This window comes from Solea senegalensis, linkage group LG10 (genome assembly GCF_019176455.1).
Source record: "Solea senegalensis isolate Sse05_10M linkage group LG10, IFAPA_SoseM_1, whole genome shotgun sequence".
NCBI lineage: Eukaryota > Metazoa > Chordata > Actinopteri > Pleuronectiformes > Soleidae > Solea > Solea senegalensis.
Window position 1 is genome coordinate 8,280,524 of NC_058030.1, and position 12,382 is coordinate 8,292,905.

The following is a 12,382-nucleotide window of genomic DNA, read 5'->3' on the forward strand; positions in this document are numbered from 1 at the left end:
AAGTTAATAAAAATTACTTTGCTTACCTCAGAGCTGTTCCTGGAGAAATTCTGAGAGAAATACTGTCTATAGATATCTAAACCTAAATATTTGATCTTAAAATTCTCCAATAAGCCGATAACTGATTAATATGAAGTGATTTAAAGATTCTGTATTAATAATTTATATGAAATTGCTAGCAGGCATTCGTCTGGCTGTATCGCACTGTAAAATTCCCCCCGCCTGCATGAAGTAAAGTTAGTTGAGTGACAAAGACGTCAAAGTGAAGATGAAAAAAAAGTATTTTTCCAGATATCCCTGCATCTGACCGCACAATCATTCATGATTGATATTATCATGACTGACATCACTGTGAAGTCAGGAAATAACATTGTGCAGTGATGTCTTATCTTTTGCACCTGATAAAAATGATATTAGAGACACAATTAACAGGACATTTAGATGATAAGACAAACACGTAAATCCAAGTAAACTTGAGGACAGTTTCTTCAGAAGATGATGTATATTTATTTGATTTAAGTTTCAAAAAAAATAATGAAAAGACTATACTGTAAATACTGCAGGTTTAGGCCTCGCCCTCGAACATCTTTTTTCTCCCGTCCATGCCAGATTTGTCTTCAATGTTTTTACGCCAGTCACCGACATCACGCAGTTCCTGAAACATCAAAATGGATCAGGCAGTTTAATGACACAATCAGAACCTTCACATGACCTGCATTAAATATGGGTATTTTATGTATTGTTTGCAGGTCTAAAGGATGATTTAGAAGCACATTTATGATGTAACAGCTTGAAAATTAAAAGGTTATTGACTTTATTAGTTTTTTTTTTAACCACTACATTAACAGGCCCCCACATTTACCGGCTCCTAAAACTAATTTACTGCTTCTGTCAACTAAGGCGCAAACAGATTAAAAACACACAAGGGAGTAAGTCCAACCAGCTCCTCACCTCCTCTTTCACCTCCTTCTTGACCTGCTTCAGGTTGGCCCTCAGGTCCAGGTTGACTGTATGTTTGGAGCCCAGCAGAGCTTTAAGCATGGCGTCAGCGGACATACGAACTTTCCTGAGGACAGGTTTCTTGAATTTGCCCATCACGTCCTGAACTTTGATCTTCAGATCATCAATCTGGAAGGTGAAGATGATATAAAGGACATCACGGAGGATATTCAACCCTGGATTCACTACACTTTAGTTAACTGAAGCAGAAAATATCTACATTTAATGGGATAGTTTCAGGGGTTTGTATTGTTGTATACAGCACTGACACCTCGTAGGAAAAACAGACTTTTACCACTTCAAATGGCTTAATTGCGAGAAATCTACACCCACTTTAAGTATACAATATCTTAAGATTATGTTCACTGATTTTTTTTGCAGTTCGGTAGCCTTTTCTCCAGCACTGCCCATGTTTTAGTACCTCATATAAAAACAAAAAAAAGGGACTTTCAATAATACTCTGACGTGAGCCATTGAAAAACAGGGTTTTGTTATCATACAAAATACAAACCATCTGGTTTGCGGTGTACTTCAAAACAAGTTTTCCACTAACATTCAAAGGAATGAACCCTATTCCCTCATCCACGCCATTCATACACCGACATCAGTATCATATTCAAGGACATTTTGGTCCCAGAGGTGCTGGGCTTGTCACAATGGGGATGGTAGGAGCTGGGAATCATCCCAATCTAGCAGCTGCCATGACATACTTGCTTTCTTTGGAAACTCCAGAGCATTCACTCCATTTGAAAATATCTACTGGATGTTTTAACATAATTTGGTAAGACAAACCTCCTTGTTGGATTTCTTGACTTTCATCTCCAGGTCGTATCTCTCCTCATCGATCCCGTCGATCTTGCGATGGATCTCCTTGCACAGTTCCTAAACACACAGACATGAGAAAAATGTCAAGTTCCCAAACTAACTGCACTGTGGACGAGTTAAAGTTCATTACAGGATCAACGACATGAGAGCATTTACATCTCTCTTCCAGTCTTCTGCAGTCACAAGTCATCATGTTTTCATAGTTAACCCTGTATCAATCTGAACTAGGAAGTTACCTAGCATTACAGGACATGACGTTTTGTATTCATCCTATAGACTGCACAAAAAAGGAAGCCAGTGTCCTGTATTTTTGGCCATCAGGGGGCGACTCCACAGTAAACTATAACCCCATTTAGACTCAAATAGACAATAAAGCACAGTATATATTGGGACATGGACATGTGCGATGTAAGTTCAGTGATTGTTTTGAATGCATGATCATGTGCGGCTGTGGGTTTGTGACGTGCCTGCAGCTCCTGCATGCTCCGGGGCATGGACACAGAAGGGCAGCTCTCAGCCATGTACCGCCCCCTCTCCTCCTCCCGTTCCCTCTCCTCCTCCTCCAGCAGATCTTTGGCGATGGAAAGCATCAAGCTCTGCCAAGGAAACAATCAGTTGATGTTAATGATGTTAATGATGTCAATTACCCAGTTTCAGCTTGAGCTCAAGAGTGTTTTTGCTTCATTAAATATTTTGTAAAACAAACTCTTACCTTCAGATGATGCTTGCGGCTCGATGACATCTTTTTTCTGAGGAGAAAACGACAGTTTGAGCCATAAAAAACAAAGAAATGTGATACTGGACTTGACTTTGACTGCACAAAAACACAGAATCCTGTGTAACTGACGAAGTGAACTACACATTTTGAAAGTGAATAGGTCTCAGACAAATAGAGAACCACTTACTCTGACATGTTGCCGTCTGTTTGGTTTCAAATCCTGCACAAAAACAGAATTTTCCATTTTTTAAAGAAATTAAATCACAAGTTAATTTATTTATAATCAATTAGAACAAGCCGTATAAGAAGAGGTGATGGTGGGGTCAGGTTGAAGGGGAATGAGATTGGAATGTCTCGTTCGTGTCTCACAAAAATAATATCTCCACTTAGAAGAAACACGACACTGACTGTAGATTAGAGGTCAGCCTTGAGGAAAAAGCTCTTGTCTAAATTAGGATAAGGATCAGTGGTCCAGTTGTCACCCCTACGGGCATCCCTGTCATTAAAGGTCTATGTTCTAGATGATTATATTCTGGAAGATTATCAGGAAACACCTGACATCTCCTGTGATGGTACAAATATCTCAAACACGAGCCATTCTCTCCTTAAATAGAAACCATGCAGAACAGTCCTGAGCCACAGTCACTCCATCTGAGCAACAGCGATTCAATTGTTATTATGATTATGTAACAAGAAGGAGTTGTTCATAAGTTGTTATTTTTCCTCCAGATTCAAGAAAATCTTTCAAAACAAAGTTGTGAAAAAATGACAGATGCAAAATCTGTAATGTAACAGAACAACTAATGTGTCCTGCTTCATGTAACCGATGTCAATCCCGCCAACAGCTACATCATCTACAGAAAGAGACATTCCCAGGAACAACCACAGTAGATAATACATGGATTTGTCACTATGTCTCATTAGCCACCATACATGTGTATATATACATTATGTGGAAAGAGCATGTATATAAAACTGTGTTTGTCAATGTTAGAGTATCATCTGTGGTCAGTTGTTTCTTTTTCCCTGACACAGAGACACATTTTCAACTAACAGCTTTTGTAATTAGTAATGTACCTCAAGATGACATCTACATGCCTTAAAGATTAGTGAACAAGAAGCCAGACACAAATAACAAAATAAATGTAGTCTATGTATGAGATTCTTTTTCTCAACAGGTAGAAATGGGAGGAGACGCACATCACCTTCACATACAAAATGGATTTATGTTTAAATTCATGCCATTCAAATCTTTGTAAATTTACCACACACATATTAAAATTACGTTTATATTAGAAATAATTGATGCATGTATTTGTGATGTGTTTTACAATGTAAAAGAAGACAAGCATACACAACATGAATAAAAAGTGGTAGCAACTTATTCACAAAATGTGATCACATAGTTGCACATTACTGTGAATGTTTGTAGTCACACATAAGCAAATTATTGACTCTAAGACATTAAATCTATTCAAATCAGATATGATCAAAAAGCTCATCAAAAAACAATGATCATCACTTCCAAATTAAGAGTCCATTTGCACCAGTATAGCTCACACCTGCACCACTGGCTGCTTCACCCCCACAATTAACAACACACCACGGTCAACAGGAACTTCTCCAGTTGACAACGACATCCTAAAGTAACATTTCCTCTTTACCTCATGAAGCTCACACATCCAAAAACACATTTGCTTTAAGAACATACAACTTAATCAGTCAACTAGGAGATGTATTCCAACAAGTGCAACAACAGGACCAAAGCTTCTATCAGTCTAATATGTGCCAAGAAATCAGCTCCAGTGGAGAAAAGAAAACACTGTCTCACCTTTTATCTGCAGATAGAAACAGAGCGGAGAAAGAGGTTTGGGTGGCAGCTCAGTTTTGGGACCATAAGTCGGTTTATATTGCAATCTCCAAAGGCAAAGGAAACCCCATCTTTCTCTTTATGGAAGTTGATTTACTCATAGACCAATAGGCTCACCACTAACATTCCCTTCACACACACACACACCCACCCACCCCTAAAAAACCTCCACCCTCACTGATCATTATAAATAACCCCTGCCTTTAAGATTGTCTCGCTGATTACACTAGTTTCACATTCCCAAAAACGGGAAAATACTCAGAGAAGTGAAAAATACTGTGAATATGACTGTGAATATTGCCATTATATATAACACATCATATGCCCGCTGCCGAAGATAAACCAAGGATGGATCCAAGGCTGTTTTTAATGAAGGAAACCATGGGAGCAGCAGTGATGAAAGCTGAGGATGCAGCAGGTGGGAGGCAGAGTGAGTGGAGTATCAAGACGGTCATTTAAGACACACTAAGTAGAAGCTGTTAACAGCAGCTGGCCCGAGGAAAGAGTGAAGAGAGACAAATAGCAAAGGGAAAATGTGAATCAGGACCACTCCAAATTATACTGCAAATAGTGTTAGTCAGCGACTGAGCTCCAAATTCAGATGCCTTGAATAGATTTTTGTGATCAAGCTGCGATGTTGCATGACTTTTGTTTGTATTTTGGCAAATGTAAAGATTTCAGATCCAGAGGATCGAGGTTGGCAGGCTGCAGGTTACACATGTGATACTGGCACAGGGAGTAATGAAGGTGCTGTGGCTGATCTTTGGAGCATTGCAAATAAGGCCTGAGTGAGTAGATGGAGAATTTCAGCCATGGCTGCATGGTGACAGACAGTCTGCAGCATGTGAATCCACCCACTAACACAGAGTCTTACAACACGACTACTACATTTTAAGTGGATAGTATAGACAAATCAAACACATAAGTAACTGTATTTAGTGGTTTTAAAGCAAGGTATTCAATGAAATGATAGTATATCTAGTGTCAGCAGCTGTGGGAACGTGAACCTGTCTGCTCTGTGCAGAAACAGAGAAGCATCACAGAGCAGCAGAGTTACACCAGACATTCAACTGAGCAGAAGATAAAAGTGGATGAAATATGGGTCAACTTGGGAGGGAGAGAAAGAGAGAGGAAGAAGTGACCGCTGCACAGATGTTTGACTATTATGACTACTATTATATTTTTCAGCTCCAGATACCTGCGGCTAAATGTTTTGTGCCTTTGTAAATGGTTAACTTAAGCATAATATTGTTGAAATTGCACTTATTTTTCTCAAGAAATTTCAGGGTGTTTTGTAAAAAGACACTTAATTCAAAGTAAAACAAAGGGAAGCATTCAGAGTGCTTGAGTGTAATAGGTTATTATGCTATTATTTGACTGGTCCTGCCCACTTGAGATTAAATTGTGCTGTATGTGGCCGCTGAACTAACATGGGAGGTCAATATAGGAAACACTATACATGTATGCAGCAGAGTGAGGCGGCTGCACAAAGGTAAATGAAAGTGACTGCAGAGCTGGCAGAGCAGAGCTGGCAAACACACACATCAATTTCCCCAATTTCCCCAATGATAAAGTTTATCATCTGGTGGAAAAATTTCCACACCACATGCCTGATGCTTTCGCTCTCCTCAGTATAACGCCTCCTTCTCCTTTCCACCACCTGACATCCATCAAACTGTCTGATCAGAAATCTCCCTCCTAACATTTCATTTATATTAGAAGCAAAAAGGAACGTTTCCCATGGTGAATACCATATATTAACACCATTTTACTGATTTTCAATTCCAATAACCAAGGAGGAAGCTCCAGTACATATGTGATGTTACCCCATCTCCACCCCTTTGCTACCAGGTTGCTAGAAGCGTTTGTCGTCACTGTATGTAAAGTTTTTTAATAAACAGAATCCAAACTTTACATGGTCACACGGTGGTGTAGTGGTTAGCACTCCTGCCTTGCAGCGAGAAGACCCGGGTTCGAGCCCCTGTTGGAACAAGGGCCTTTCTGCATGGAGTTTGCATGTTCTCCCCGTGTGTGCGTGGGTTCTCTCCGGGTTCTCCGGCTTCCTCCCACAGTCCAAAAACATGCAATGTTGGGATTAGGTGAATTGGACACTCTAAATTGACATTGGAGTGAGTGTGAGAGTGAATGGTTGTTTGTCTCTAGTTGTATGTGGCCCTGTGATGAACTGGCGAACTGTCCAGGGTGTACCCCGCCTATCACCCCCCGCGACCCTCTGGTGGAGGATAAAGCGGTTAGATGATGACTGACTGACAAACTTTACATGGGTGCTTGTTGTTTGTAGCCATACTTCATTGGCAGCCATCTCACTAATGCGATGCAGTCTTTGGGCGACACAGAAAGAGTCGTGTGGAACTGGTAGTCTTAATCAGCATAGTGTGAACAAGAATGTTATAGACTTTCATTTAGATTTTCATATATTTTTAAGTTACACATGACTACAGCTTTAACAGATTAAGGATATATAATACCAGATGCCAGATTATACAGAATTATGTTCTTAAATGTTTATACCAGAGATTACTCGAGTCAGTAAAATATCTGGGGAAACTGCTTGTATCTGCAGCTGAGCACTGGGGAAAATGATACAAAGCTTAATCACCATGTTTGTCTTTCAAAATAACTTGAACTGTGAACTGTCCTGTGTGGGAACAGTCCACCTGTCCACTCATTATATTAGACTAAAAGAACTGATGCCTGTCACACACTGTCACACGGAGTGGACCGTCAGACAACATGAAAGGCCTGGTCTGGTTGGCGTTGGTGTTTGTGGCTGCGGCTGAAGCTGAGAGATTTTTCAATGGGTACGTTTATTGGTGCACTTTGCAAGAAGAGCAGTCTGTTCTCTGAATTTAATTTATGACAACATGTAAGGATCATAGTTTACTGGTGTCAACATTTCAGTTTATTAATATTTGCTATGATGCCAGTTGCTGGCTTTGCAAATGCTCCAGATAAATGTGGTGACACCATACACAATAATAAATATAAGTGTATATACAATATAAAGTACACCACAGATTTGGGCTTATGTTTCATATTTAATCTTGATTAGGCGGTCTTCTTTTCAAAATGAAAAGTAATTGACATCTTAACACAGATTGCAGATTCAATGGGTAGAATATGACAAAGCTTTATGTTTAGAGAAAACCTAAGTCATCATGTACGTCTGTAAAAGATTGTAGCAGTGATCACAAGTATGGGTAAAAGCGTCTATTGATAAAGAATATATGACATTGAGTTTAATATTGTTGACTTTACTGACTTTCATTCCAGAGATCAGGTCATTAGGGTCAATGTAAGGTCTGAGGAAGAGATCCGACTCCTGCGGGCTCTGGAGACGAAAGAGGAGTGGGAGGTATAAATAATAAACATAAACACACACACAAAATATCAACACCAACATTCACCTTTTGTCAGCTGCCTGTGTGACATATTCAGGAGACAAACTCCTATAATAGTTCTCTTTCATATAAAACCCTAACACCATTGTATAGTTAATAATAACTGTATCTACTTTATAATAAAGCTGAAGCTCAATGTGGCAAATGAAGACTGGAAACCAATTTGCAGGATGTGAAAACATACGTGTAGGTAAGTGTAGGTAGCTTTAATTTCAGCGTAAGTAAAATCCACTGCAGTGAAGGAAAGGATTAGCCACACAGGAGGAGACAGCAATGCTTAAATCTGATCAGTACCTCCCATATATCTCACATCTAATAAATAGACAGTATAAGGTACAGGAATGCTAGTGCTGTATATTGGATAGGAGAGGAGGATTAAAAGACACCCCTCACACTGATGTTGACAAGTTCTCAGTTCACACTGACACCATCGTGCTAGAGATTATGACAGAACGTTCATGTTTAGCTTCGTGCCATTTGTCACTAGTCCATGTTCCCTGAATCATTTGAAAAACGATTTTAAAAATGGTCCATTCTGTTCACTACACTTTCAATCCAGTTCAATCCACTGTGTTGAGGCAAATTATGTGATTCCTCTATGCCTATTTGATCCCAGCTGGACTTTTGGCTCCACCCTGTCTCCACTGAGCTTCCTGTTGACATCCGAGTCCCATATGCCAGTTTGAGCTCTGTGAAGGAGCACCTTCAAGCCCACTCCATCCCCTTCACTGTCATGATTGACAACCTCCAGGTTTGTAAATTGCACACTCAATTTTGATATATGCATCGATCTATCAGTGCTCACTGATCATCGAATCCTGGGGCTTAGTTTGATCGTGATAAAGTTGTGATAATGACGTTGAATGCTGAAATGTCACATGTCACTTTTAGGATGTTCTCGATGAGGAGAAGACTGAGATGGAGAAGAACAAGATGCAGGAGCGCAACACCAGAAGCTTCAACTTTGGGGCCTATCATTCTCTTGAGACAGTAGGCTATACTTGCATATATACTGTACACACACTTATTCACTTATTATATTATATTAAATTATATTATATCATGCCTACATTTTAAGTATTATTAGAGTTTCTGTCTCACAATTGAGTCAAAAATGTTGCCAAGGTCAAGGAATTGGGCTTGGGCTAAATAAAAATGCATGATTTATCAGTAAGTACAATATTTCAAATTAGAATGTAGTAACTATATAAAGGTAACAGTGTACTTATTTGACGGTAAACATTAACATAGGCTGCTCTTTAATAAGAGAGTGATAAACAATTCTAATTATTTAAAATAAATACATTCAGAGAAAAGAGCATAACAAGAACATGCAGCCCTTTACAAAGCCATCTCCAGTGACAGGCACTGAAATGCAATTAACCAATAATCTTCTAATCTTGAATGCTTGACCGTCTCACACAGATCTACAGCTGGATGGACGACCTGGTGGCTCGGCACCCTGATCTGGTCACCAAGCAGGAAATTGGGAGGTCCTATGAGAACAGGCCTATGTATGTGCTCAAGGTAGGATACCTCGTCCATGACATGACATAAATGTCAACATTACAATTACATGTGTTCATACCTGCATGTCTGAGCACCATATGGTGATAAATGTGGTAATAGTGAGTTAGTTTTGTTATAACTAAAGTAAAAAGTCCGTTATTTGTGTAAAGTGTATTTGACTTTATACAACACCTGCGGCGTCTTAAGGATGTTTCCCTTCATGTTCAGTTCAGCACTGGTGGCTCCAAGCGTCCTGCCATCTGGATTGACACAGGAATTCACTCCAGAGAGTGGGTGTCTCAGGCCACTGGAGTGTGGACAGCCAACAAGGTAGGCTGTGGAACTATACTGATGTGAGAGAAAAAACATCAGAAGAAAAGAATCTTGGAGGTGCATTTTAAAAGTTGTAGTATGATTAATAAAGCTGACATTATTAGTCAAATGACCTAAAATACACAAAAACTGATTTTAGTTGCTCAAATGAAAGGATCCTCAGTTTTTCTAAAGCATAATTTCATTGTATATTCAATATGTAGTAGACCTCTTCACACAGGCTACTCATGTATAATACTGCATTTGTTATTGTTGGTTTTAGACCCAAGGTAATCTTCTATCTCAGTACATTTGGCTTTACATTTACTTTCTTATAGTGTCTTTACAAATAAATGAGTCTTCCTTGTTTCTCTGCTACACAGAGCGTATTGTGAATTGTCTTTGTGATTGTCTCTGCTCACATACATAACAAATAAAACATTGTTTTGTGTTTGAGAGAATGCCTTGTCTAATCAGTGCCTTGTGTTCTTGCTTAGATTGCCACTGACTACTTTAAGGACGTCTCTGTGACTTCTCTTCTGAACAACATGGATATTTACATGCTGATCCTGGCCAACCCTGACGGCTACGCTTACACCCACTCTGCAGTATGTCACCACAACTCGATTAAACAGTAAACGTATAGCTACATTTACAAGTCTATCAATATAAGTACAGGTATAAATTGTTGAATGAAAATTATTATTTGTATTAAGTGAAGTGATCTGATGTACAGGACCGCATGTGGCGTAAGACCCGCTCCAGGAACTCGGGCTCATTGTGTCGTGGTGTAGATCCCAACAGGAACTGGGATGCTGGCTTTGCTGGTGAGTGTAAAAAAGAGTGATGCTCTCTATTTCAATATGCTGCCTACAGAGTATAGATTAGATAGATGTTTTATTAATACAAATATATTATATGTAGCCTATACAAATATTGGAATGTCAAATTGTCATAGAATAGAACTGCATCGTATGCTATCCACTGCAGCTACTGAGTGCAAATCTGTGTTCATTTAAAACTATGTCATAAACTGTTTAAACTGAATGGGAGCTGCCAGTCTGTACCAAAAATCCCACTGAGTTCTCCATACTTTTCTGTGTTGTTATTATGTGTACCAGACAGTTCTTAATCTCCCCTTCAGGTCCTGGTGCCAGTAGGAACCCCTGCTCCGATTCCTACCACGGCCCCTCGGCTCACTCTGAGATCGAGGTTAAAAACGTGGTGAACTTCGTCAAGAGTCACGGCAACTTTAAGTCTTTCATCTCTGTGCACGCCTACTCGCAGCTGCTCATGTACCCCTATGGTTATTCCTGTCACAACGTGCCCCATCAGCGTGAGCTGGTAAGAAATGAGAAATTGAACTGTAGGGAGGCATGTGGCAGATTGGGATTTCCCTCACAGGAGGAGATGTCTGCCTTGTAAAGTAGGTAAAATTTAGCATCATATTTTAAATGATGGTATCTTATCTGAGGCAGCTTTTAAACTAAGGCTAAACTAAGGTAAGGCTGAACTAACAAATCTCTTCCTTTATTAATTTGAGTTTGTTAAAGTAGAAAACTTAAAAAGGACATCACTCTGACAGCCTTTCTCTTGTTCTCTTGGTATAAATGGAGAGCTTACATCCTAATTTTAGTATAATGTCCTTGTTGTGTCCCTGAAGGACTCGGTTGGCAGAGCTGCTGTACAGAAACTCACTTCTCTCTATGGCACCAGGTACAAAGTTGGAAGCATCTGCAACATCATCTGTAAGAACCTTTTAACCTTTGCTTTACTACATCATAAGAAAAAACTTGTTAGCATTATTACTGATGCTTACACTGTTGCCACTACAGTATATGACTCATGTCTCTTCATCTCCTCAGATCAAGCCAGTGGTGGCAGCATTGACTGGTCCTACAATCTGGGCATCAAATACTCATTTGCCTTTGAGCTGAGGGACACCGGTCGCTATGGTTTCGTACTGCCATCTAATCAGATCATTCCAACTGCTACTGAGACCTGGCTGGGCCTTAAACATATCATGGAGTACGTCCGTGACCATCCTTATTGATGATTAAGAGATGAATAAGCATGGGTGGACTTTTGTCAAAAATATGTTCCCATAAGACTGTACTGCATTCTCATTAATATTTCATAAGACATAAATGATTTATCTCATTGTTGTGCTCATAATGCTTTGAGGAAATTAAGGTGATGACAACCATTTCCTGGATAAGAATATGGTCATGCACAGTGAGCAACACATGCATTACAGTATGTTAGTAAATGGAAGGAACTGGTTATCATCGCCTTCATGATGATAACCATTTCCTGGATATGAATGTGATAAGGCACAGTGGTTAAGTCATGGTTTTTCTATTTTCTATTTTTCTAATAGTATCAACATTCTATAAACATACACATATAATTATGTTTCTATCATTTAAAAAAAAATGCAGATAAGTTGTGTGGTAATGTGTTTTTGTGAGACATGGTTGCTTCCTCCTCAGATTTACGGTATCTTACTTTAAGACTGACCAATAAAGTCACATATACCAATAATGTTGTGTTTGTTTTCTGTTTTATCCATTTTAATGCGTCCATCCATTTAAATTTCATAAGTCAATGAATATCTTAGATGTTTTTTTTTTATCTATTTAGTCACAAGACAGACAGTTTTCGTCTCCTTAGCACTTCTTGTTTGATGTGCTGTACAGAGACACAGCAGTAATTAGACATTAGTAA

At 39.2% G+C, this 12,382-nt stretch overlaps 2 protein-coding genes across 2 annotated transcripts; one reads left to right on the forward strand and one right to left on the reverse strand.

The window, feature by feature from the left end:
- Window positions 1-481: 481 nt before the first annotated feature.
- tnni2a.1 (troponin I type 2a (skeletal, fast), tandem duplicate 1) lies at window positions 482-4,454 on the reverse strand. Its single transcript, XM_044036465.1, has 7 exons — window positions 4,374-4,454; window positions 2,730-2,762; window positions 2,537-2,573; window positions 2,292-2,420; window positions 1,792-1,881; window positions 952-1,128; window positions 482-655 (listed from the first exon to the last, which is right to left on the reverse strand). Exons 2-7 carry the CDS (start codon window positions 2,735-2,737, stop codon window positions 566-568), a joined length of 531 nt encoding a protein of 176 aa, XP_043892400.1. The 5' UTR covers window positions 2,738-2,762; window positions 4,374-4,454; the 3' UTR covers window positions 482-565.
- A 2,672-nt stretch (window positions 4,455-7,126) lies between these two features.
- cpa4 (carboxypeptidase A4) lies at window positions 7,127-12,196 on the forward strand. The gene is made up of 11 exons (XM_044036450.1): window positions 7,127-7,234; window positions 7,707-7,788; window positions 8,451-8,585; window positions 8,726-8,824; window positions 9,260-9,361; window positions 9,572-9,673; window positions 10,153-10,263; window positions 10,392-10,482; window positions 10,800-10,999; window positions 11,319-11,403; window positions 11,521-12,196. Exons 1-11 carry the CDS (start codon window positions 7,167-7,169, stop codon window positions 11,706-11,708), a joined length of 1,263 nt encoding a protein of 420 aa, XP_043892385.1. The 5' UTR covers window positions 7,127-7,166; the 3' UTR covers window positions 11,709-12,196.
- Window positions 12,197-12,382: the final 186 nt, after the last annotated feature.